The sequence below is a fragment of the Misgurnus anguillicaudatus genome, chromosome 17, assembly GCF_027580225.2.
Source record: "Misgurnus anguillicaudatus chromosome 17, ASM2758022v2, whole genome shotgun sequence".
In the NCBI taxonomy this organism is placed as follows: domain Eukaryota; kingdom Metazoa; phylum Chordata; class Actinopteri; order Cypriniformes; family Cobitidae; genus Misgurnus; species Misgurnus anguillicaudatus.
The window spans coordinates 26,575,741-26,597,454 of NC_073353.2; the positions used below are offsets into that span (position 1 = coordinate 26,575,741).

General features: G+C 39.3%; 1 protein-coding gene and 1 long non-coding RNA gene across 2 annotated transcripts in view; one reads left to right on the forward strand and one right to left on the reverse strand.

Annotated features, from left to right (window-relative positions):
- The window catches only part of LOC129451928 (uncharacterized), a 104,923-nt gene that overhangs the window by 65,163 nt on the left and 18,046 nt on the right, over positions 1 to 21,714 (forward strand). The window lies entirely within an intron of this gene.
- The window catches only part of satb2 (SATB homeobox 2), a 38,144-nt gene continuing 18,119 nt past the window's right edge, over positions 1,690 to 21,714 (reverse strand). Inside the window, exons 4-12 of the mRNA XM_055215480.2 lie at positions 20,754 to 20,877; positions 19,992 to 20,094; positions 19,176 to 19,217; positions 18,485 to 19,062; positions 17,810 to 18,022; positions 16,756 to 16,842; positions 15,624 to 15,776; positions 10,777 to 10,971; positions 1,690 to 4,461 (exon numbers count right to left, since the gene is read on the reverse strand). Of these exons, the coding sequence (XP_055071455.2) occupies positions 3,841 to 4,461; positions 10,777 to 10,971; positions 15,624 to 15,776; positions 16,756 to 16,842; positions 17,810 to 18,022; positions 18,485 to 19,062; positions 19,176 to 19,217; positions 19,992 to 20,094; positions 20,754 to 20,877 (2,116 nt within the window). The 3' untranslated portion in view covers positions 1,690 to 3,840. The remainder of the gene's footprint in view (positions 4,462 to 10,776; positions 10,972 to 15,623; positions 15,777 to 16,755; positions 16,843 to 17,809; positions 18,023 to 18,484; positions 19,063 to 19,175; positions 19,218 to 19,991; positions 20,095 to 20,753; positions 20,878 to 21,714) is intronic.

The following is a 21,714-nucleotide window of genomic DNA, read 5'->3' on the forward strand; positions in this document are numbered from 1 at the left end:
TAGCAATGCCGTCTTGGATAGTGTAGATTAATGGGCGGTATCATCCCCTTCTGACATCACAAGGGGAGCCAAGTTTCAATTACCTATTTTTTCACATGCTTGCAGAGAATGGTTTATCAAATCTAAGTTACTGAGTTGTTCTTTATCATATTTTTTAGATTGATAAAAGCACTGGGGACCCAATTATAGCATTTAAACATAGAAAAAGTCTGATTTTCATGATATGTTTCCTTTACTGGAGTGTCAAGGATTGAGCAATCTATCAGTTCAGTTTAAGAATTGAGTCAGTATGGTACCACAGTAATAGTGAGCAGGTAGAACAAGCACTCACACACACTATTTCTGTTTTCCTTATATGTACTTTATTTAAACAACAGCATTTGAAGAACAAAAAAAAACATTGTCATACAAACAAAAGAGCCAAATGATGCACATAAGTTAATTATCACTTAGTGATAACGACAATGCATTCGATTGACTAGGAAAGTACCAATTCAGGAGTGGCAATCCTGATTCACATTGTAGGCGTTTATGAGTACAAAAATCACGAAAACAATTATGAAAATTATGAGATCGCTTAATTTTGTCATCTCCGAAGCAAAGAACCGGAACATTGTGCTTAGTTCAGAGGCACTGTGAGATAAAAAAGAGATAGGAATATCTGTGGGGTAAATGATGTTTCTGTATGGTTTTAGATTTATTTTTCTTTTGTACCTGTTAATTTATTGTCAAAGTTATAAACAGTAATTAAATCGTTTGATATTGTATACACAGTACCTTATTGTTTGTGTAGATGTTTACAGTAAATCATATGAGACCTTAAGCTTTTGGAGGCCTGTGGCTTTTGGACTTTTCACTCACAACTTTGAAAATCAACCCGTTGTTATAATGGTTTTGTCAGTGATGAGATACTTAGCAAATGACTAAACTCGATCTACACAAGTCTAAGCTTTTGTCTTAATCGCAACTCCGCATCTCACATACGTCGCTCCAGGAGTCTGCTGTCTTTCAAGGAACTACTGTCTTCACAAGAAGACATGATCACCTCCACTTAACCTCGACACCACAGCATGAGAGAGAACGATTACATTCCCGCCTGGTGAACGAGAAAATGAGGGAACAGAGAGATGGTATAGTGAACTGAAAAGACTGAATGAAAGACATAGATAATTGGCCAGTGACCTTCACCTAGTGCTCATCAGGGACTCTTGGAATCTTCTTTGTTTTCTCCTAAGCGTCTCTCTCTTTCTCTTCGCTAACTCTGACAAAGATGAAAAAGTGTGTGATGTTCTCTCATGCTGAGTGGGAAGCCAACCCCACGGTAGGTTAAACACCAGTCTAGGACACACAGACACATGCGTGCACGAGCTATCATCATTTATGAGGATAATTTGGGAGGTGTATAAGGATGGACTCATCAGAAGTGCTTGTCTCCAGCTGATCTGGGCTCGGCAGGGTGGCGGGATTTGGAGAAGATGCCTGGAGAGTAACAAAAGGGGTGGGACAGGCCTCCAAAAGTGAGGGATGATTGACAGACTTAAGTAAGGTGTAGATCAAGCAGGCAATCACTACCGTGTTATTAAAGACCCTTTGCAAGAACCCGCAGGTATCCAACATCTCACAGTGAAGATTGCGAGTCTTCGGATTGAAAGGCTATATCCATTATCAAATGCAACAAGAGACCGTGTGTCATGTGAACAGCAAATTCCAGCATTTATTCCATTTAAAATGTCAAACATAAAGCTCCTGAGATTTTGAACACCTTTAATTTGAGAACTTCAACTTTGTGTCCAATATATCATGACAATGTTGGGCCAAAATAAATTACCATGTAACTGTTGTTTGGGTGTAAGATTTTAAAATGTGCAGATGCAGACACAGTGTCTATGTGATGGATTCAATATGGCCAAAGTCATTTCAAAACCACATCAGCATTTTGCACAGTAAAGACATTTCATTTGTAATAGACAAAACATGGACATGGATCACAATTATCACTTTGAAACAAAATAGTTTAAGGGATAGAGTAAGATTAGACATTTTTTATAGTCCACGAAAGAGCAGGTAGCAGCTGATTCTCAAAAGCAAATCAGAACCCTGGATCCAAGAGTTGGCGTGATGTCATGAACGTATTGCAACAGGTGTTGCCTCAAGTTAGTCCTTCTCTCTTGAATAATGTATGTTCATGATTTCTGAATTCTGATTGGCTCAATAGGATTGTCATTTATATGCGCAAAAAGATCATATAATTCCTTTTCTCCTGTTTTATTATTCAACTTCTCATCTGCCAAGTGCTGTTCTCTTTGGAAAAGTACATAATTTTGATAGATTTGGCAGTATATATATATATATATATCACACGATTTACTCAGTAACTTCAGTAACTGCTTCTAATTCTTGCCTCTCTGTTTTGGCAGTGTTTCTTTCTTTCACAACGTCTTTCATTACCAAAACAACCGCTGCTGGCCGAAAGCTGATATTAGACCATGGAAATACAACTAAAAATAACAACAAGAACAACCATAATAACAATAACAACAATAATAATTGTGGGTGAAGATAGCAATAAATAGTGCTGTGGAGTTGGGTGTGGGTAGGTGTGGTCAAATCAGGACATTGTGGGCACCAGTCAGTAAAAGAGAGAGAGAGAAAGATGAGGGAGGCGACAGAGGAGAAATAGACTACCACACTTCCACACAAGCGCCTGATTGTTGGCAGATTGTTTGCTTTTCCTTTCTGGGTCAGTGGCAGGCTTATGCAGTTAGACTGCATCTTCATCATTGTCCTTTAATCTGTCCATAGCAGTCAGTCGTCCTGCCACTGGGTCCTATGTTTTTTCTCGCAGTCTTTTAAGTGCGGAGAAAGAACGACTGGGAAACCTATGATCTAGATGTATTTGTATAAAGCAAGCATTCAACCATTAAACAGGAGTGACAGATCGGTTGCGAGCAGTCTGTGTTGGGTGCACGGGTTGCATGGGTGGTGGGATAAAGGGATTGATTGTGTTAACCATGTGGGACTGCTCGGAATGATGTGGTTGGTTGTGGGAGGGATGGTGCAATCTTCAAAAGCGCCATTGGGCTAACAGTGGACCTTTTTGCACACCACATGTGTTTATAGTAGGGTTCATGGGCTGGGCTGATGTGTACACCCAAGATCTCTGTACCTCTTCAACCAAACCGACTGCTTCAGCCCCCAGTCAGAATACCCCATCATGGAGGGGAAGATGAGGATAGCCACCCACAAAGCTCCCTGATTTGGCAGGAGTGATTATATTGGTGTCCTATTGAAGATCCATGGCTCATCTAAAGCTCTGTCCCTGCCATTAACCCTGTAGAGGTGAAGAGGGCGCATGGATAGTGGTATCTTATGAAAGACCCTCTGCTCTTCGAATCAGATTATAAAGTATTTTGTCTTAAACTTGTAGTGTCTTGTACTACATGAATGAGGTTAGTCTTGGGGTTGAGGCAGTCATCTTAAAATGTAATATTAACAACTTGTAAATCTAAGCATATACAACTATCAAATCAAAGCTTTCCAGACAACCAGATTCTTTCCTTGTAGTATGAGGTACTGTACTCTTACTCTTATTTGTAACCTGGGATCTACACACTTGGTTCACGTCCCTCTCCTCATTTTTTTACTGCAACACTTTGTGTGCCACCTTAATCAATATGCAGATCTTGTCTGGTTTGGTTTACCTTCTAAAGGTCCTTGGAGGACACGGCATCCTTGTCAGTAAATTTCTAAGCTGTCCACTACACAATCTCGTCCTGTACAGAATAGTTGTAAGTGCTCACCCCTAGACTTTCCCCACTTATAGTCTTTACTGACTCGGTTTTATCTTTGATATTCTGCTTGATCTCTGGGACTGGGTGAGGAACCAGATGGGGGCAGAGAGCTGGGCCTTGCCGATCCAAGAGAAAGGCCTTTGTCTTTACTCTCATCATGGCCAGATGAAAGAGCAGGGGTTGTAGCAGAGTTGGTTGCTCCGGTTGAGGCACTCTCGTGCCCACTGTATATCTCCTCATGGCCATCTTCACTAGACTCTGCATCCTCTGAACTGGAGAGCAGCTCCTCGTCACGATATTCGGCCACGTCCACACCGCTGCCCTCAGCTCCCAGCTCTTTCAGCCGACCATGATGTTTCACATGGTAGCGTTGGTTTTGGAAAAACTTAACTATGGTGTGTTTGGGTAGATCCAACTGGGCTGAAAGTGTGTGAATTGCTTCTTGGTCAGGGTAGAGGCCCACGTCTTGGATAAAGCTCTGTAGGATGCCTAGAGCCTCCAGCGAGATCTTGGTGCGGGAACGAGGCTTTTTGGTAGCAGTGCTACCCCCTCCACCGTTCCCTAAGCCTGCAGTGGCCTGAGGGCTCTCTTCAACTCCAGAGCTGGGTACAGGGTCTTCTCGGATGGGAGAGTGGTCCTTCAGTGGCTGCACAGGCTGTCTGTGAAGAACCTGAGAGAAAGATGAAAACTTGTATTAGTTGGAAACTATGTTTTATGTACAGCTAGAAACAAAGGTCATGAGAAATAAGTGAACAACTGTTTAAAAGTTCAAAGTGTTCTTTCAATGAATGTCCTCAATGCACTTGAGTTTGTGATGACCTCTGGTAAAAATCCAACCAGACTGTCTCAGTTTATGATTGTTTAACTTTGTATATTGTACACATATTCAACAAGATTGAATGTCTTGTCTTTCTGTAATACACTTGAGGCCATCAACTAGCAGCATCTGATCTGACACATCAACCATATACATCACAAAGAATCCACATTAAACAACAAGGGCAAAGAATGAAGAAATACACACCAAACCAAAATAAATTACATCAAAAGAATCTCTTATGATGAAATGACCACTTGATGTACTTGGCGTATAGTGACAAGTTGGTTTTCATCTGTCATGTTGACAAGGATAAATTCATCCCTATAAACACAGACGTTTTATGGTATGTTCTACTTTTCGCTGCATGCTAAGTTTAAGAAAAAACTAACAGGAACATTAAATTGTCTTGTTACATGCTATTGTCTACAAACACAGTGAAACATTTTTATCAAGTTAGCAATGATTTTGTTTTTTACAGAGGTTTTAAGACACAGTATATGCTGGTCTCAATAAACCAGCCATCAAAGAGGCGATGATGAGGGTATACAGAAAGCATTGTAGTAATAAAAAATTTGATATAAATATCAAATATTTTGTAGGGGCAAGACAAAAATCGTCCAGAATTCTGATACACAGGAAGGTGCAGTGTGTCACAGCTGAGCTATCGGAGTCTGTGGCGCTGTCCTGCTGGGTTTATGACCAGGGTGGGGTGCCCAGTGCCTCCACACTGGAATGCTAAGCTATAAATCTGCGGTGCATTAAAATTAAAGGACCTACATAAAGATAATAGTCATGCGCCTCTCTCTCTCTCTTTCTCTCTCTCTATTCCCTAAATAATAACAGGGTATTTTTTAAATAATATTGAGGGCAGGCCAGACCATGAAATTGCTCCGATTTCACTTGTGGGGGCTGTTTTGGGCTGGCGCTTTACAGGAAGTGTGTAGGTTTGTTCTTTTTTCTCCTTTATTTCTCCATAATGTATTACTTTCCATGTCTCATAGAGAAACAAACAGAGGCCACAAGAAAGGACCAGAAAAAGAAATGTCAAAGAAGTTTAAAGATGGTGAATAATTAGATTGACCACAAGGAATAACAGTGCAAAATACCCATTAGCCCAGCTTAAAGGACCACACACACACACATTCACAACCCATTCATCTGTTGTATATATTTACTGTATGTATTATGTTATAAAATTCTGGGAACAAGTTTGGTTCATTTTTTAACCAAAACATATCCAATCTAAAAGGCACAACACGCACATTAAACAGACGTTGTGTGTCTGGCATCTTTGTAGGCACACACATAAGCAGGCCTGTTCTCCTTCACCGACTAATGATCACACCCATGTGTCTTAAATGAGGAGAGGGAGTCTTGAAAAGGGTCTTACGGGCCTCTACTCCAATGGAGGACGTTAATGAAGACCTTTTTTGCCAAGCCAAAAGGGTGACTCCATTTGGAAATCTAACCCAATCCTGCTTTAGCTATGAAGTCAGCCTTCGATTTCCTTAACCATCCAATTCATTCACCTACTTAGTTCTCAAACAACGTCTTCTCAACCACAGAAGTCACATTAGAACAGAGGGCCACTTTTTCCTTCAAAACCCCCTTCCCAAAAAACGTCTTTTTCGGGGTATAATTTAATATTCATCCTCGTACTTTCCTTCTTTTCTAATTCCAAGAAGGGGCGGCTTTGGGAGTTCATTGCATTAAGAAAAAGTAACTTTTTTAAAACACAAATTAAGGCAAATTATGGTGAAGAAGTATTAAAGAATTATAGAATATAAAAGATTCAGTTGATTCTTAATGAGGACCGTCCTCATGGAGCTGGAATGGGGGAGATGTGTTGCCACATGAGACGCCATTAACAGGCGGATAAATATGTAATGATGAGAAAGACACTTTGCTGTTGGTTTGCTTGTGCATGACTTCACCTTCCCAAATCATCATGTGCATCATTTCTTTTTCGCATGGCAAATACACTGAAAAAAATGATTCATTGAATTTAATCAATTTTTTAAGGTAAGTGGTTGCAATCAATTTATTTAAGCTACATTTAAACAAAAGTTTTATATTTTATTTTATTTTACTAATCTTTTTTGTTTAAATGTAGCTTAAATAAATTGATTGCAAACACTTACCTTAAAAAAATTGATTAAATTCAATGAATAATTTTTTCAGTGTACGTTCAGATTTGAGGAAATCAGTATGTGTTTCCACAAAATAACCGAGATTGGTAACCAGCTCAATATGACTAAACCCTATTTACGGCATCACCACAGCGAGCATCACACAGTTGGACTAAAAATAGCTTCAAAATAAACAGACCCGTGGTGTTTGGGCAGCAAGACAAAAAATCATGAGAAATCGTTCATGTGGAATGAGATGATTATGATTATGCCTAATAATTTTAGATGGTTAGTGACATCAGTAAAATATGTTATATGGAAGTATGCGCATTGCCAGCATTCAATTAGGGTCCCAATCCACATGGCAGGGTCTAGAGGGCACTTCTGTGCACATTGCAGCATCCAATTTAGCAAAAACAAAAGCGAAATTATTCATAAGGAATGTCCTTCCAAATGAGCAGAGGGAGGCACTTAAGACCATGCGCACGAATGCATCGCTGAAGCAGCGTGGAGTCATCCAGAGTGTGTTAAGGTGTGTGTGTTTGTCAGGTGAGACGAGCTGCACATAGAGCCACAAGTAGAGCTTGCTTACCTGTCCTGATTGGGTATAACCATTACATTACAATATAATACAGAGGAAACAAACCCACATTTGCACATGTGCAAGGGCAGCATCAAATAGACAACGGCACTACTGTACATGCGGACACCACTTTCTTTTTTTTGTTCTATGAGATGACTCACTTTATTTAGTTTGACACGTGTGAGTGTGTTAAAAAGAATAGTTAAAACCGGGCGGATTGGATTATGTGCTTTAAGTTTGTCATTGTAAACAAAATGCAGCATGAAGTTGAAACAACTTGGTTTTGTAAAATTAATTCAACCTACTTTTTTAAGTTTCGACCTGTGATAAAGGATTACTTCACTTTCTTAAAAAAAATCTAGATAATTTACTCAACCCCATATCATCCAAAATGTTGATGTCTTTCTTTGTTCAGTCGAGAAGAAATTAAATTTTTGGATGAAAACATTCCAGGATTTTTCTCAATTTAATTGACTTTTTTGAACCCCAACGGTTTACGGTTTTAATGCAATTTGAAAATTGCAGTTTCAGTGCAGCTTCAAATGGCTCTAAACGATCCCAACCGAGGCATAAGGGTCTTATCTACCAAAGCGAATGCAATTTTTTGTAAGAAAAATAAATAATATGTACTTTTAAACCACAACTTCTCATATTGCACTATCCGTGTGAAGTGCCAGCGCGACCTTACGTAATGGTCATGACGTCGAAAGGTCATGGGTTACATATGTGAAACGCACATTTGCGGACCATTTTAAACAATAAACGAACATAAGGACATTAATTAGTATCATTTCACATACAACAACATCAGAACGGTCCTCTTCTCCACACTTGTAAACACTAGGCTGGAGTTTTCCATACGTCATTCATGACCTTTCGACGGCATTACGCATTACACGAGAGGTTGTGGTTTAAAAGTACTTTTTTTATTTTTCTTGCCGAAAATAACAATCATTTTACTAGATAAGACCCTTATGCCTCGTTTGGGATTGTTTAAAGCCATTTGAAGCTGCGTTGGGGTCCAATAAAGTCTCTTAAATTATGAACAATCCTGGAATGTTTTTCTTAATTTCTTCTTGACTGAATAAAGAAAGACATCAACATTATGGAAGAAATGGGGGTGAGTAAATTATTGGGATTTTTTTTAAAAGTGGAGTTGACATAACTTAGAAAACAAGTTGAAATTGTTTATCTTAATTTGTTAAGTTAAAGTAACTGCTCCATTTTTATACAGTGTACATTTGATATTAAAGGTACACTGCGAAAATTAATTTTATACTCATATTTCATACAAATTTTTGTTTTGTTTTCCAGCCATTTTATCCAGCCTGATCTCATGAGAATTTGTACGTATTTTAAGAGTTGGCTAATTCGTTTGAATTAATACGTATTGAATTGTACAAATACATATGATTATCTTAAAAAACCAATAGCAAAACCCTACCCCTAACCCCAATGTCACAGGGGCAAAAGCAAATTACAAAAATGTACTAATCTGGTCATCTGAATTATATACGAATTAGCCACCTCTTAAAATACGTACAAATTGCCATGAGATAGCATTGAAATATCTAATAATTTTTAAATCAAGACACATTTACTTTAGAAGCAAAATGACCCAAGATATTAAGTCTTGTTTTTTTTAACAAAATTATCAAAATGAAGTGAGTTTGTGCTTTGTGCTTAAAACGAAAAAGTTTTACTTTTTTATTGAGAGCTTATCGTGTAATCAAAGGTTATTTTTCTTACCCCATTGGCAGATTTTTTTCTTGTTTTAAGCATCTCGATTTAAGAGTTTTTACTTTTTTTGTACTGGAAATAGACAAAAATTCCTAAAAAAAAAAGCAATGGGAAACTATTGCTAGTTTGCAGTGTAATCTCAATTCTCCATTTAAATGTTCAGCAATCATATTCAAGAATTTCTTAAATCACCTGTGCGACTGCACAGTGTTTTGCTCACCTGTTAGGAAGTGCAGGGCCAACAGCAAAAGGCATGAACATTAAATTGCTATTGCTCCACATGCACCGTGGAGTCACATTGAGTGCGTCTCTACTAAATAAACTGTACACATGTACAGTACAGTGCTGTGTGTGTGTTCGTTCATTAATGTGCACATGTCTGCACACACAGATGGGGCGCATGTGCCGACTGTTGTAGTAGGCAAGCAGGAGCCGAGAAGGCTACTGGGCTGTGAGTAGGGTCCCTTATTGCTACTGTACATCGAAAAAAAGGACTTACTTGTATATACTATGCATCTGAATAAAACACAACATTGCAACCCACAATGTCACTATAGGTTTTCGTTATTTAAGGGTTTCTTTGCAACTCGACCCTGATAGCTAAATGAATGGCTAAAAGAGAGGTTGGTAATGTAAAATTGCTAGTCACTACATGTGTGTGTGTGTGTGTGTGTGTGTGCGCGTGCATATGTGCGTGTGTTCCTTCTTTTCCCGTAATTATTAATATCAGGGCTGTGGTGGCACTGTCTGTCAGCAGGGTGTGTCCTAAATGGGGCATTTCCTTCTGCGCCCAAAACACATAAATGAGTGTATTTACACACACACATGTTGCCAACAGACTGTTTATTCCACTGACATAAAAGAGAATGCAAAAGAAAGAGAAAGATACGTAAGGCACTAACCCACAGTCTCCATTTGTTAGTACTTAATGTTAATATGACCGCTTAACTAAGGTTAATAAATGTTAATAAACAGCAATCCTTACGAGTGAATAAAACCACGTTTTGCTGGCAGGATAAGAAAGGACAGTAGGTTTCGAATAGAAAAGAAGGTGGAAAGCATTGATCCAAGTGTTTGTAGATTTATGTGTATGCGGTTTGTGTGCGCATGTATTTACATATAAGTATTTGTGTGTGGGTGCATGTGTGCGCACCGCATATGAATGTGTGTCTGTGTTAATGCTGGAAAAGTGTGTGTCCATAGTCTATACTGTAATGACCCTGGCTGGCATAGGGGAAAGTCCATTTAATCAGTAGTGTGTTATTAGTAATTCTGTGTGTGTGTGTGATTAAAGAGGTTGGAGTGTGCAGGGTTATTAGATGTTGGCAGGAATTCTGCATAAATGATGCTAAAGCCTCATAGAAATGTGCATTCACACAATAAACCTATGCACTCTTAAATAAAGGTTATTTAAGGGTTATTTACAGCGATACCATAGGAAATCTTTTAGTTAAACGTTCTTAAGAGAACCATTTCTTTTTGACCTTTTTCCACTACAAACAGCTTTTTATGCAACAAAAAGGCTTTGCAGATGACGTTAAAGGTTCAGCTTGAGCAAGACGTTTTGTGCTTAAAACTCAAAATAATATTTAAATTTGTTCCCTTCACTTTAAATGCAACCGTCTTTAATTATTTAATTTAAATAAAAAAATGTAATGATCTTTTGGGTCTAGGTGTATAATGTGTTCAGCTTGATGTTTAATGAATATTCACCTGAGAGTCAGATGGCAAGTGCAGTACAGTGTGCAGCCGTTCGCTGTGGTGATGACGGGACTCTTCCTCATATACCAGATCTCTGTCAGCCTGCGGTAGGCTGAGAAACCTCCGAATAGTACACAGGTTTTCCCAGAGTGTCCGATTTTCTGGACTGGGACTCTCCTTCCAGCGAAGCAACTCACACAACCACCCCTTGAAAACAGAAATAATTTGATTAATTACATTTTTTATTAAAATATGGCTTATAAAACTACAATAACTTGCGAAAGTTTATTTTTCATTACACAGTATAACACATGGCTGTTAAATGCTTTATTCTGATTGGTTGACAAACGTTCTAAGGCTGTGCATTATTTTTTAGTAAACGCAAACCTGTGAAGTAGTTCCAGATCTGCATTACAGCTCCATATCACTACGCCAAGTTTAACTGAAATAATGGATTTATTTATTTTAACAAATACAGTACTGTGAAAAAGTCTTAGGCCACCATGCCAGAATTATATTTGTTGTTTTTGAAATGTTATCGTGATCATATAAAATTGTTTTTCAGTCTCTTTAATAGAATACATCGAGAAAATACTGGAAATGTGTATATAGGATTAAAAACTGTACAAAAATGTAAACTGATGGGTCAAGTTTTTAGGGTAAACTCCCCTTCCACTTGAGCAATAGCAGTTTCCTGCAGGATTTCTTAAACCTAAATAAAGGTTTTATTCTTTCGCGGCCCCCCGAAAGAAAGTTTACGACAAAAACAGTTCTAAAATGTAATATTTTAATTAAACAAAACATATTAAATTATACCTAGTAGTGCTGTTGGTTAGTTGGTTTATTATTTTTTAGGTGTAATTGCACAGCATTCATGCTAAATGAATGTATTTTATAAAATCTCATAAAATTGGGGTCCCCCTGGCACCATGTTGCGGCCCCCAGTTTGAGAACCACTGCAGTAATTGATTCAGTGAGTTTGTTCAGCGTATTTGTCAAGCTGATTTAAACCATCAGTGGCGGCAGGTGACTTCTCTTCCGAGGGGCGCAAATTCTAAATATGTGTCTAGAGTGTCGTGTGCCGCAAGTCACGTCAAAATATGTGTTCGGTGCGGCGTGTGAACCTATGTGCATACGTCATGTCAAAATTCTTGCCTTCTAAAAATGCATCAAAAAAGTTTTATAATTGAAGAGACAATCAAGTTTAAAAAATACTCGCAAGACCCTAACTTAAAGGAACAGTATGTAGGATTGTGGCCAAAACTGGTACTGCAATCACAAAATTTGTGGCTTAAACTGGTACTGCAATCACACAACTGCTGGCCAATACACAACATGACAACATAAACATCAGTTGAGGGCTCTTGAACTCCACTTTTTAAATGACAATATCTTGGCCTGACCACTGTTGTCAGTGATATAAGTATTTGAAATGAAAATGATTTCTTAATGTCTAGTGCCATATAAGTGCCATTTTATGATTAATTGATATACATGTCTTACATACTGTTCCTTTAATACTTAACTCTGATTACACATGAGATTAAGCGAGTATCTGGCAAACGTGAGCATCTCTTTTATCATAAACCCCTTCGCAGTGTCTGCATATTTTGACATGAAGTGTGTGCACATAGGTTCACGACGTGCCAAAGACATCTTTTGACATGACGAGCCACACACGACGAGCTAAATACATGTTTTGACATACATGTTGTTCTAAACCTGTATGAATTTCTTTTTCTGATGAACAAATGATGGTAAACACACAGCAGATAGTGACCATTGACTTTCATAGTAGGAATAAAAAATATGATGGAATTTAATGGGTATCGTCAACTGTGTGCTTACCATCATTTATCAAAATATTTTCTTTATCATTTATCACAATACTTCCAAAATATGTTTTTCCTACAATGGAAGTCAAGTCACCATCTGCTGTGTGTTTACCATCATTTCTCAAAATATCCTCATACAGGTTAAGAACAACATGAGGATGAGTATAAATGATGACAGAATTTTAATTTGAAAGTGAACTATCCCTTTAAAGCATTGAGTATAGATTTACAAACATCATGAACCATGTGAACCATATACTTAAAAAGCCCTTCAAATGTCTATATAATCTTAAAAAATAAATCTTATTCAGCTTCAATGGCACTCAAATTACAAATACCTAGAAAACAATACTTGGGTATATTAATGAAGTACCATTGCTTAAGTAATTTACACCTCTGTAAACAACTACCACCAAAAAGCATCACACAAGTGCATCGAAAGTACTGAGAGGAGAGGAGTGCATGTGCGACAGAGTGAAATGGTAGGAGATTAGAAAGATTTGATTATCTCTGCTAGACTGGGCCAGTCTTTGACACCAGCTGTTGTGTGCAGCCAACCTCTTCCAGCACACATTGTTAATGACCTGAGCATCTCTTTCGCTCTCTCCTTTTCCCTGAGCTCCTCCTGGCCAGCTGCAGCAGATGGGCGCGTTCAGCCGTGACCCCCCCACCCGACCCCAGACCTGAGAGACCTAACCGCATCTGTCACACACATTTACGCTATACATACATACACACACCATCAGCGTAACATCGTATACACGCAAACATTTAAACACGTGCCTACGGATGAGGTGGTCACACCTGCAAAGCCATGCGCTAATAATGCAGAGTTCCTATCAAACATCAAAAAGTGATTCTCTCTCAGGCTATTACATGGTAAGAATTAGGCGCAGCTGGGAGCGGCACCATATTTGACTAAATCAATTAAGTCTCTTTGGTCTAAAATGAGACGGGGCCAAACAAATGATCCAATAGATTTTTTTGATTAACACTGAATGCCATGCTTTTCCAGCTTGTGTTAAACAACTGGATCACAGTTGTTGTCTTTGCAGTAGGATGATGTAGCCAAACCATGGGTCCAAATGTGTCAATAGGTTAAAATGCTTGCAGTACAGGCAATACAATTTAAGTATGGGGTCCAAAAGTTGACGTTGTACATGAAAGTATGTATGACATTGAGCATTTTTGTATAAAAGGTCAGATTTCCTTGCATCCATTTAAGCATTCATGGATCATTCGTTTTTGCAGCGCACAATGCGTGCCATCATGCCGCTTTCAGCATTTTACATTTTACATCTTTAATCGCATTTGATAGCTGTCGAGTGTTAATTTGGGATTGCCTAAATCAAAGTTTATGAAGACAGTTCAGATGACACAAGCAGTTTTGTATAACTGTATACTTCAGCTAGCAATTGTTTCAAGGCCTCGGAAACATTGATATCGCCCTTCTGTGATCTTTTGCATTCTTTAAATAGCTACTCTGGAAACAAGTGTCAATGTCAAAAGTATGTGGCATGGAATCAGACCTGTCTCTGCAAATACAATGGAAAAATTTGATGTACTGATGCACGTCTGTATCACGCCATGACTCATGGGAACGGATGGAGAGATTGACAGAGACAGAGAAAAAGAGAGATCCTTTGGCAGGAACTGTAATGGTAAATCAGAGATGAATAAATGAAAGACATTTATCAGGCTATCTGAAATTGTTGTTGTTGTTTATCAACAGTAGAGACGCGCCAGGATCAGATATAAACGCCTGCATAAATGGACACCGTTACTTCCCCTACACTGACTGAATGAAGAACATTAAAGGGGCCATGGCATAAAAATCTGACTTTTTCCATGTTTAAGTGCTATGATTGGGTCCCCAGTGCTTCTATCAACCTAGAAAATGTGAAAAAGATCAACCCAGTAACTTAGTTTTGGTAAACCATTCTCTACAAGCACATGAAAAAATTGGTAATTGAAATTTGGCTCTCCTTATGATGTCATAAGGAGCTCCTACTATAATAAAACCACCCCTTAATCTGCACTATCCAACCACAGCACTGCCATTTAGTGCAGAGAAAAGCACAATTGAGTTTTAATTGCAACAAACCACCATCATTGTGATCAGTGTTTGAATTTCATCAGTTGATTTGCATTTTAAAGGACACACCCAAAACGGCACATTTTTGCACACACCCACAAAGTGGCAATTCCAACATGCCACAACAAATTGTTCATATGGTATTTTGAGCCAAAACCCCACACATGCGCTCCGGGGACACCAAAGATCCACTCAACATCTTAAAAAAAGTATTGTGCCATGGTCCCTTTAAGTCTTAGTGTAGGCATACAGTAGCATGTTCTAAAATACCAAATGTCCTATCCTAAATTTTATACATTTTGTTGTATACTTAAAGGGGACATTTCACAAGACTTTTTAAGATGTAAAATAAATCTTTAGTGTCCTCAGAGTGCGTATGTGAAGTTTTAGCTCAAAATACCATATAAATCATTTATTATAACATGTTAAAATTGCCATTTTGTAGGTGTGAGCAAAAATTCGCTGCTTTTGGGTGTCTCCTTTAAAATGCAAATGAGCTGATCTTTGCACTAAATGGCAGTGCCCTGGTATTTTTCACATGCTTGCAGAGAATGGTTTACCAAAACTAAGTTACCGGGTTATGTTTTTCAAATTTTCTAGGTTGATAGAAGCACTGGGGACCCAATTATAGCACTTAAACATGGAAAAAGTCAGATTTTCATGATATGCCTTTAAAAATGTATTATTACTGTATACATTTATTTTTTTTGTATTGTAAGTGTGCTTAGAAGTTCTCCAGCACTGTGGAAATCTGAAAAACTCCACTTTTATGAAGCTACTAAGAATAAATTACTTAGCTTATTTATAATTTGCGACTTCAGTGCCAGGTGTAGCCGAAACATTAAATTAAAGACTGGAAAAGTGTCAGGCTTATAAACAAGCACTGTAAAGATAAAATCCGAGTAGACAGTTATTGAATTTGTTCTTACTTGGCTCTTGTTGGCTGCCACTTTGGCAAACAGTGCCTGGGACACTTTTGCCCTTTTCATCTCCTGCTGGATTTCATCATAAATGGCTGACGTGATGTTAACCAGTGGCTCCAGTTTCAGGGGAAGGTCAGGGTTAGGACCAGAAACCTTGCACTGGGAGGATCCAAATTGAAACAAATTGAAACTTCAGGTTAGATGAATATTCATTACTGCTAGAGCACATTATAAGACACAATGTACATGCATTATATTTCAGACCTGTTTATACTGAGATTTTATAAGTTATTAGTAATGCTTTGTAGTATGTGTTTGAAATATATAGTGTATTGATTTTACAGCAGTGTGTTTTCTTATTCAATGTTTGATGTCGCTGTGCAGGCACAGGCAAGTAATCTCGCATTCCCCAGTAAAAACGATTGCAAGATAAACATATACAGACATAATAGTAATGATAATACACTAGCACATTCCCTAAGACTGAAGAATGAGAACTTTGTTCTCGTATCAGAAGGATTTTTATTATCTGCATGGTTTCATTGACATCAGCCATGAGGTTAAACCCATTCATATGGTTCATACAAGCATTTAAGAAAGTCCACGGACCAGGTTCCAGGTCATTTAATATAAACGTGCCTTGACAGGAGCAGAGCCGTGCTTTCCTGCTCTTGTTGCACTTTAGAAGATTAAGGGCAAGAGCTTGTGGACATAGGTTTTAATGGGTATGAACCAAGTAACTGTTTATCGTCATGTAAAGTTTTGACATTAGTTTAAATGTGATCTTCTCAGTAGTTTGACCTGTTGAGCATTTATGCTAATGGATAGCATAGCATGTTGTTTATGTCAACAAATAACAACAAATCTTAGATGTCTCAAAATGAGGTACACCAATAAATGTGTTTCATGTGGTAACATCTAAACAAACTGATTTTATTTTAAGTATTATGTAACCACTATTAAAAGCATTATGTAAACAACTTTAATACAGTGGGTAACGCCAACAAAACTAATTCTATGATTTAGACTAGAAAGAAAGAAAGAGATGTCTTTATGGTAAAAATGTAAGGTTAACACTTTTTACAGTGCACTGTATGTTCAATAAGGAAATGCAGCGAGTGAGTTGTGTAATCCTCACCGAGTTTGTGATCTTGGTCTTATTCTTCCAAATAGATGCCCATGCGTCAGGGGTTAACTGTTCATCAATGCTGCGCTCCCACACTTTCTGCATTGGGTGATATAGTGTTAGGTTAGCAATAAATGGTCACTTAGACACTTCGAGGTCACCTTAGACAAGGGGTAGGCAAGTTCGTTTGTTTAGAGTTTGACTCCTACCATGAAAATACTTCACCTCTGTAAAGGCTTTGGCTGCATCAGAAACCGCCTACTTCCATACTATATAGTAGGCGAAAAGCAGTAGACGAGGCGAGTAGTATGTCTGAATGCATAGTATTCCAAAAAACAGTAAGCGAAAAGTACCCGGATGACCTACTACTTCCAGTTAGAAATTGCAGTGTACATACGACGGACCCTTCACTATCCCATGAAGCCCCGGGATAGGAGTTATACAACGAAGAAGAAGAGGGGTCGTCATATTAGGAAATGGCGGAAAGTGGCAGTGCGGCTGTATTCACGTTGGAATGACATGACGTGATGACGACGTATGTCACGTGATGTATAAACATGGCGGATGTAGTACATCCGAATCTCATTTATACTACCCGGATTCATTCTATACAGTACTGTTTTAACGGTCAGTAAGTAGGTACTTCCTCTCATTCGGTACGTACTGTCACAGTATGCGGTTTCTGACGCAGCCTTTGTAATCTTGAGGACATTGATTTGCTGGTTCAGGTGTGTTTGATTAGGGTTGGAGCTAAACTCAACAGGACTGCGTCTCTCTAGGACCGAACTTGTCTACCATTGTCTACCATGTTATATTTGAGTTACTAAACCTAGTGCTTGGATTTCTAAGGCATAGTATTGTAACAGCCTGATACAGATTACAAAGAAAACAGCAATGTGTTCTCCAAGCAAAACAAGTAAACAAATCACCTTAATCTAGACAGAAACAAAAGCAATCAGACACAACAACATTTTTTAGGTACACCCAGTCAAACAAACAACCACAGAGGCATTACAAAGGAATCAGGAATTTTGATGGGCTAAACCTGGAGTAAAAACTGGGGTACCTGAGAGAGGCGGACGCCCCCAGGGCTAGGGTTTGTGCTTGGGGGGAGACTCACAGGAGGGTTCATGCTACGTTCGCGCTCTTCCTGGTAAATGCGATCCCTTTCGCTCTCTGGTAGGTTGAGGAAGTTCTGCATTGCTTTGAGGTTCACCAGCAAGGACTGAGATGCTGACCGTGGGTCTTCCTCTTTTCGCAAGATCTCAGACAACAGGCCCTGGTGTTCACAGATAAAGTAAGCGCACTGAGGCATCAATGTGAGGAAAGCTCTTTTTTTTGCAGTGCATCTATGTAGTTACTCAGTTAATAGTTCTTCATATGCATCAAACAGTCATACAGAGCACTCTGTTGGCTGTAATTGAGCATAATTTATGCCTGCCGTGACTCAATTTACCAGGTGTGTTTACTGCTAAGAGTGTGTATTAGAAAAGATCCAACCTCTGATCCTCTGGTTAGTAGTGCAAAGGTATGGGTTTGATTACAGGGATTGTGCATACAGATATAAGTGTATATCTTGGATAAAAGTGTATGCCAAATGTATAAATGTATAGTAAATGTAACCCTTAGACCAGAGGTGTACTTGTTCAGTAGCTTTGACTTGGATATATGTGCATATACCTTTTAAACATTAGATGATATTCAATATACATTTGTATAAATGCAATCTGTATCACTCTACCTGTGTACGGTTGAAGGCAACTCGAGCGAACACTGCCTGTGAGACACTGGCTCTTTTCAGCTCATCTCGCACCTGCTGGTAAATTTCAGAGGAAACTTCTGCAGCTGAGGGGTTGGACCCAGGCTCTCCAGGGCCACCGGCTTTGCTAGGTCTCGGGATAGGCGGGTGATTGAGAAACTGCTGGTTAAGAGCCTGCGGGTGCTGATGCAGGAGGCGGCTGACGGCCAGCTGCTGATTGATAAGATGAGCCATGGCTAACTGCTGCCTCACCAGCTGCGGACTGAGTTGGGGTGAAAGAAGTCCCCCTGGTGCCAAAAGAGGTTGCAGGGCAGTAGGTGGTGGTGGAGGAGGCACCTGTGCTCGTAGAGGTGGACTGTGATGTAGCTGCCCATGAGATGATGGAGTTTGTGGCTGCCCTTGGTTTGGAGGCTGAGATTGTGCTGAATTTTGTGGTTCTCCAGATCCACTTTTCACCAGAGACCCAGCACTGTTCAATGGACCAAGCTGTGCCAACCCAGCCAGGTGAGGAGGTGGACGCTGTGGTAATATGCAGAAATCAGCAAGACTGTCCCTTTCAACTGTGAAGGGAGGAAGATAAGAAACAAATGAGGCTGTTCCTGTTAGTCAAGCAAGAGAGAGAAATCAAACACAGCCGTATTACCCTCAGAAACATGAAAGTGTTGATACTCACCCTTGATTTCAGAAGTTTCCCGGCCTTGCCACAAATAATCCCCTGAAACAAGCAGGAGAAACTCATGGTAAGTGACACATGCATTCTCTTACGCAACCAAATCACACTGTCAGTGTTGAAACAACAGCATTCTTTCAGCAACAGAAAAGTTTTATAACTTGTCTAGCGTCTGAATGCTTTGACTGACATGTGATGTGAGTCATCAGATGGGGTCTCTCTGCAGTGGCACACATCTGGCAATGCGGGCTGAGTGTTTAGCTCAGGGAGGCAAGGAGCAGAACTAATAGAGGGGGTTTGGTGTAACATAACACCACATATTCTGTCAGGGTGCAAAGGATCTCTTTATTATTGGTTTGCGCACTTTTTCGGAGTGCACTTGGCCCCACTTTGATCCATCCTGCTGTGTAATTACTTTGCTTTTTGATGGGACAAGAAAAGAAGGATATTGTCACAGGCATTTGTATGCTAAAAGACTTAAACGACAGAGCGTTGGGACAACCCTCTGTAGGGGCAGTCACTGGGAGACCCTCTGCACCATTTTGGGGGAAGGATGGGTGGCCTCTATTAGGCAACGAGGAAGCTTGCATTTCCCCATCCTGTGTAAGCGGAGTCATTAGGAGATAATTTAAAACACTCAGCACACAGCTTAAAAATATCCTTCAGCACCCCAAACACCTCACCACACGCCACCAAGAGGTCATCTCAGGAAAACATACGCTTGCCTGGTGGCCAGACTACTGTGTTGGTGTCAGGTTAGGTCATACTTCTTAAAGCAAGATCTGAGCAGAAGTTTGCTTAATCTCAAAAATGCTTTACCTTTAATCTTTTTGTACTTCTTGTACCAGCGACCGAACTCTTGGCACTTGGCAGTTGAGACGTTTGCGTAGTAGGAACTATTCACTATAGAGGAAATCATACTCTAGAAAAAAGCCAGAGAAATGAAAGAGGTCAGTAAAAAGAGAAAATGGGAACAATGATAGAGGTTGAAAACAGAAATAAACACATATGGTCAAGTTCTTATAATTACGATGATAAATGGCCTATAAAATACATTACTGTGGGAAGCCACCCAGGCAAGGCGGATAGCAAACGGCATGACAAACTCCGACCCGCAGTGACACAAGTAAAGATGAAGAGTCCCACACATATGCAAACAATTGATATGAGAATCAACACCCACGCAGAGTTCCACTTAAACACAGCATGCACAGATACATAAATCTCCAAGACTGCTTGCTTGCTTAAAAATGAGCACAGTGAGGATCGCGGATACACACCCACATGGACTCACACATACACTCTGCCTCTCTCTCTCTCTCACTTATGGTGAAGTCATTTCTGGGTTTTAGTAATGGCCCATGAATTCAATGAATATTTGAGGGAATACTAAATCGAAGAGGATTTAGGCTACATTAAACATGCACATTGCATCGATCTGGTATTAGCTAACCCCAGGGTTTTCATTTATGGTATACTTTATGGTATTATGTTGTTAGCTTTGGTACAAAAAGTTGTATGGTCTCACACAGAATGTGTCTGTCCAAGTTGAAGTACTGTTTGTTGACTGGCTGACTGTACCTGGGAGAGTGGACATTCTTTAGCCAGCGTACTCTGGTTCATCTCTTTCAGCAGTTCTTTAAGGGCGTTGCGCACTGTAGCATGGTTCCACTGTTCTGATGGGAGGTCCTCCAGCTTGGCAAAGCTGTATTCACAAAATCATAAATACTCATCAGTGATCATCATTTCCTAATCCACAAAGCAGCAGACCCGATGCCAGATGAGTGTTCCTCTAGCTCAGGTGATAGAGCATTGCGTCAGTTGTGCAAAAGGGCATAGGTTAAATCCCCCTGAACATGCCTACTGATAAAATGTATACCTTGTAATGCACTTTAAGTCGTTTTAGATAAAATCCGCTGCCAAATGCGTAAATCTAAATCAACTATACCATGGAGACGCAAAGAAAACAAAACCGAAATGGTACATGACTACACAGCGATTGCAATCCTCTCATCTGGAGGCTCTGTTTACTTCTTAAGCATTCAGGAGTAAACTGCAATCAGTGGGCATGAAAAGACTCAATGAACAGTGCAGATAAAAATTCATCCTGGTCTCTTGTCTCTTGCTATTTTGACATATCAACAATGATTCATTTTCAATCCTTGAAGTCAAATGCACATCTTTGGAGGGTTTAGAATTGTCTTATTATTGAAAAAGACACAAAAAAATCTGTAGATGAACTCGTGCAGCATGGTGCTACCAATGGCAACATCAGTGGTTTGATTTCCAGATAAAACTATAGATAAAACCATCCGCCAATTGGCGAAATGTAATTTTATTCCAAAAATATCTGGAGACTTCTGTAATCTGCAATTCTGTATATGAATAATATATAGTAAAAGTGAAGTAATGACCAATCTATGGTAACCAATACTTGGAATGTGACTTCTGCATTTAACCCATATACAGTACTGTGCAAAAGTCTTAGGCCACCATGCCAGAATTAGATTTGTTGTTTTTGCATAGTGATCATATATAATTG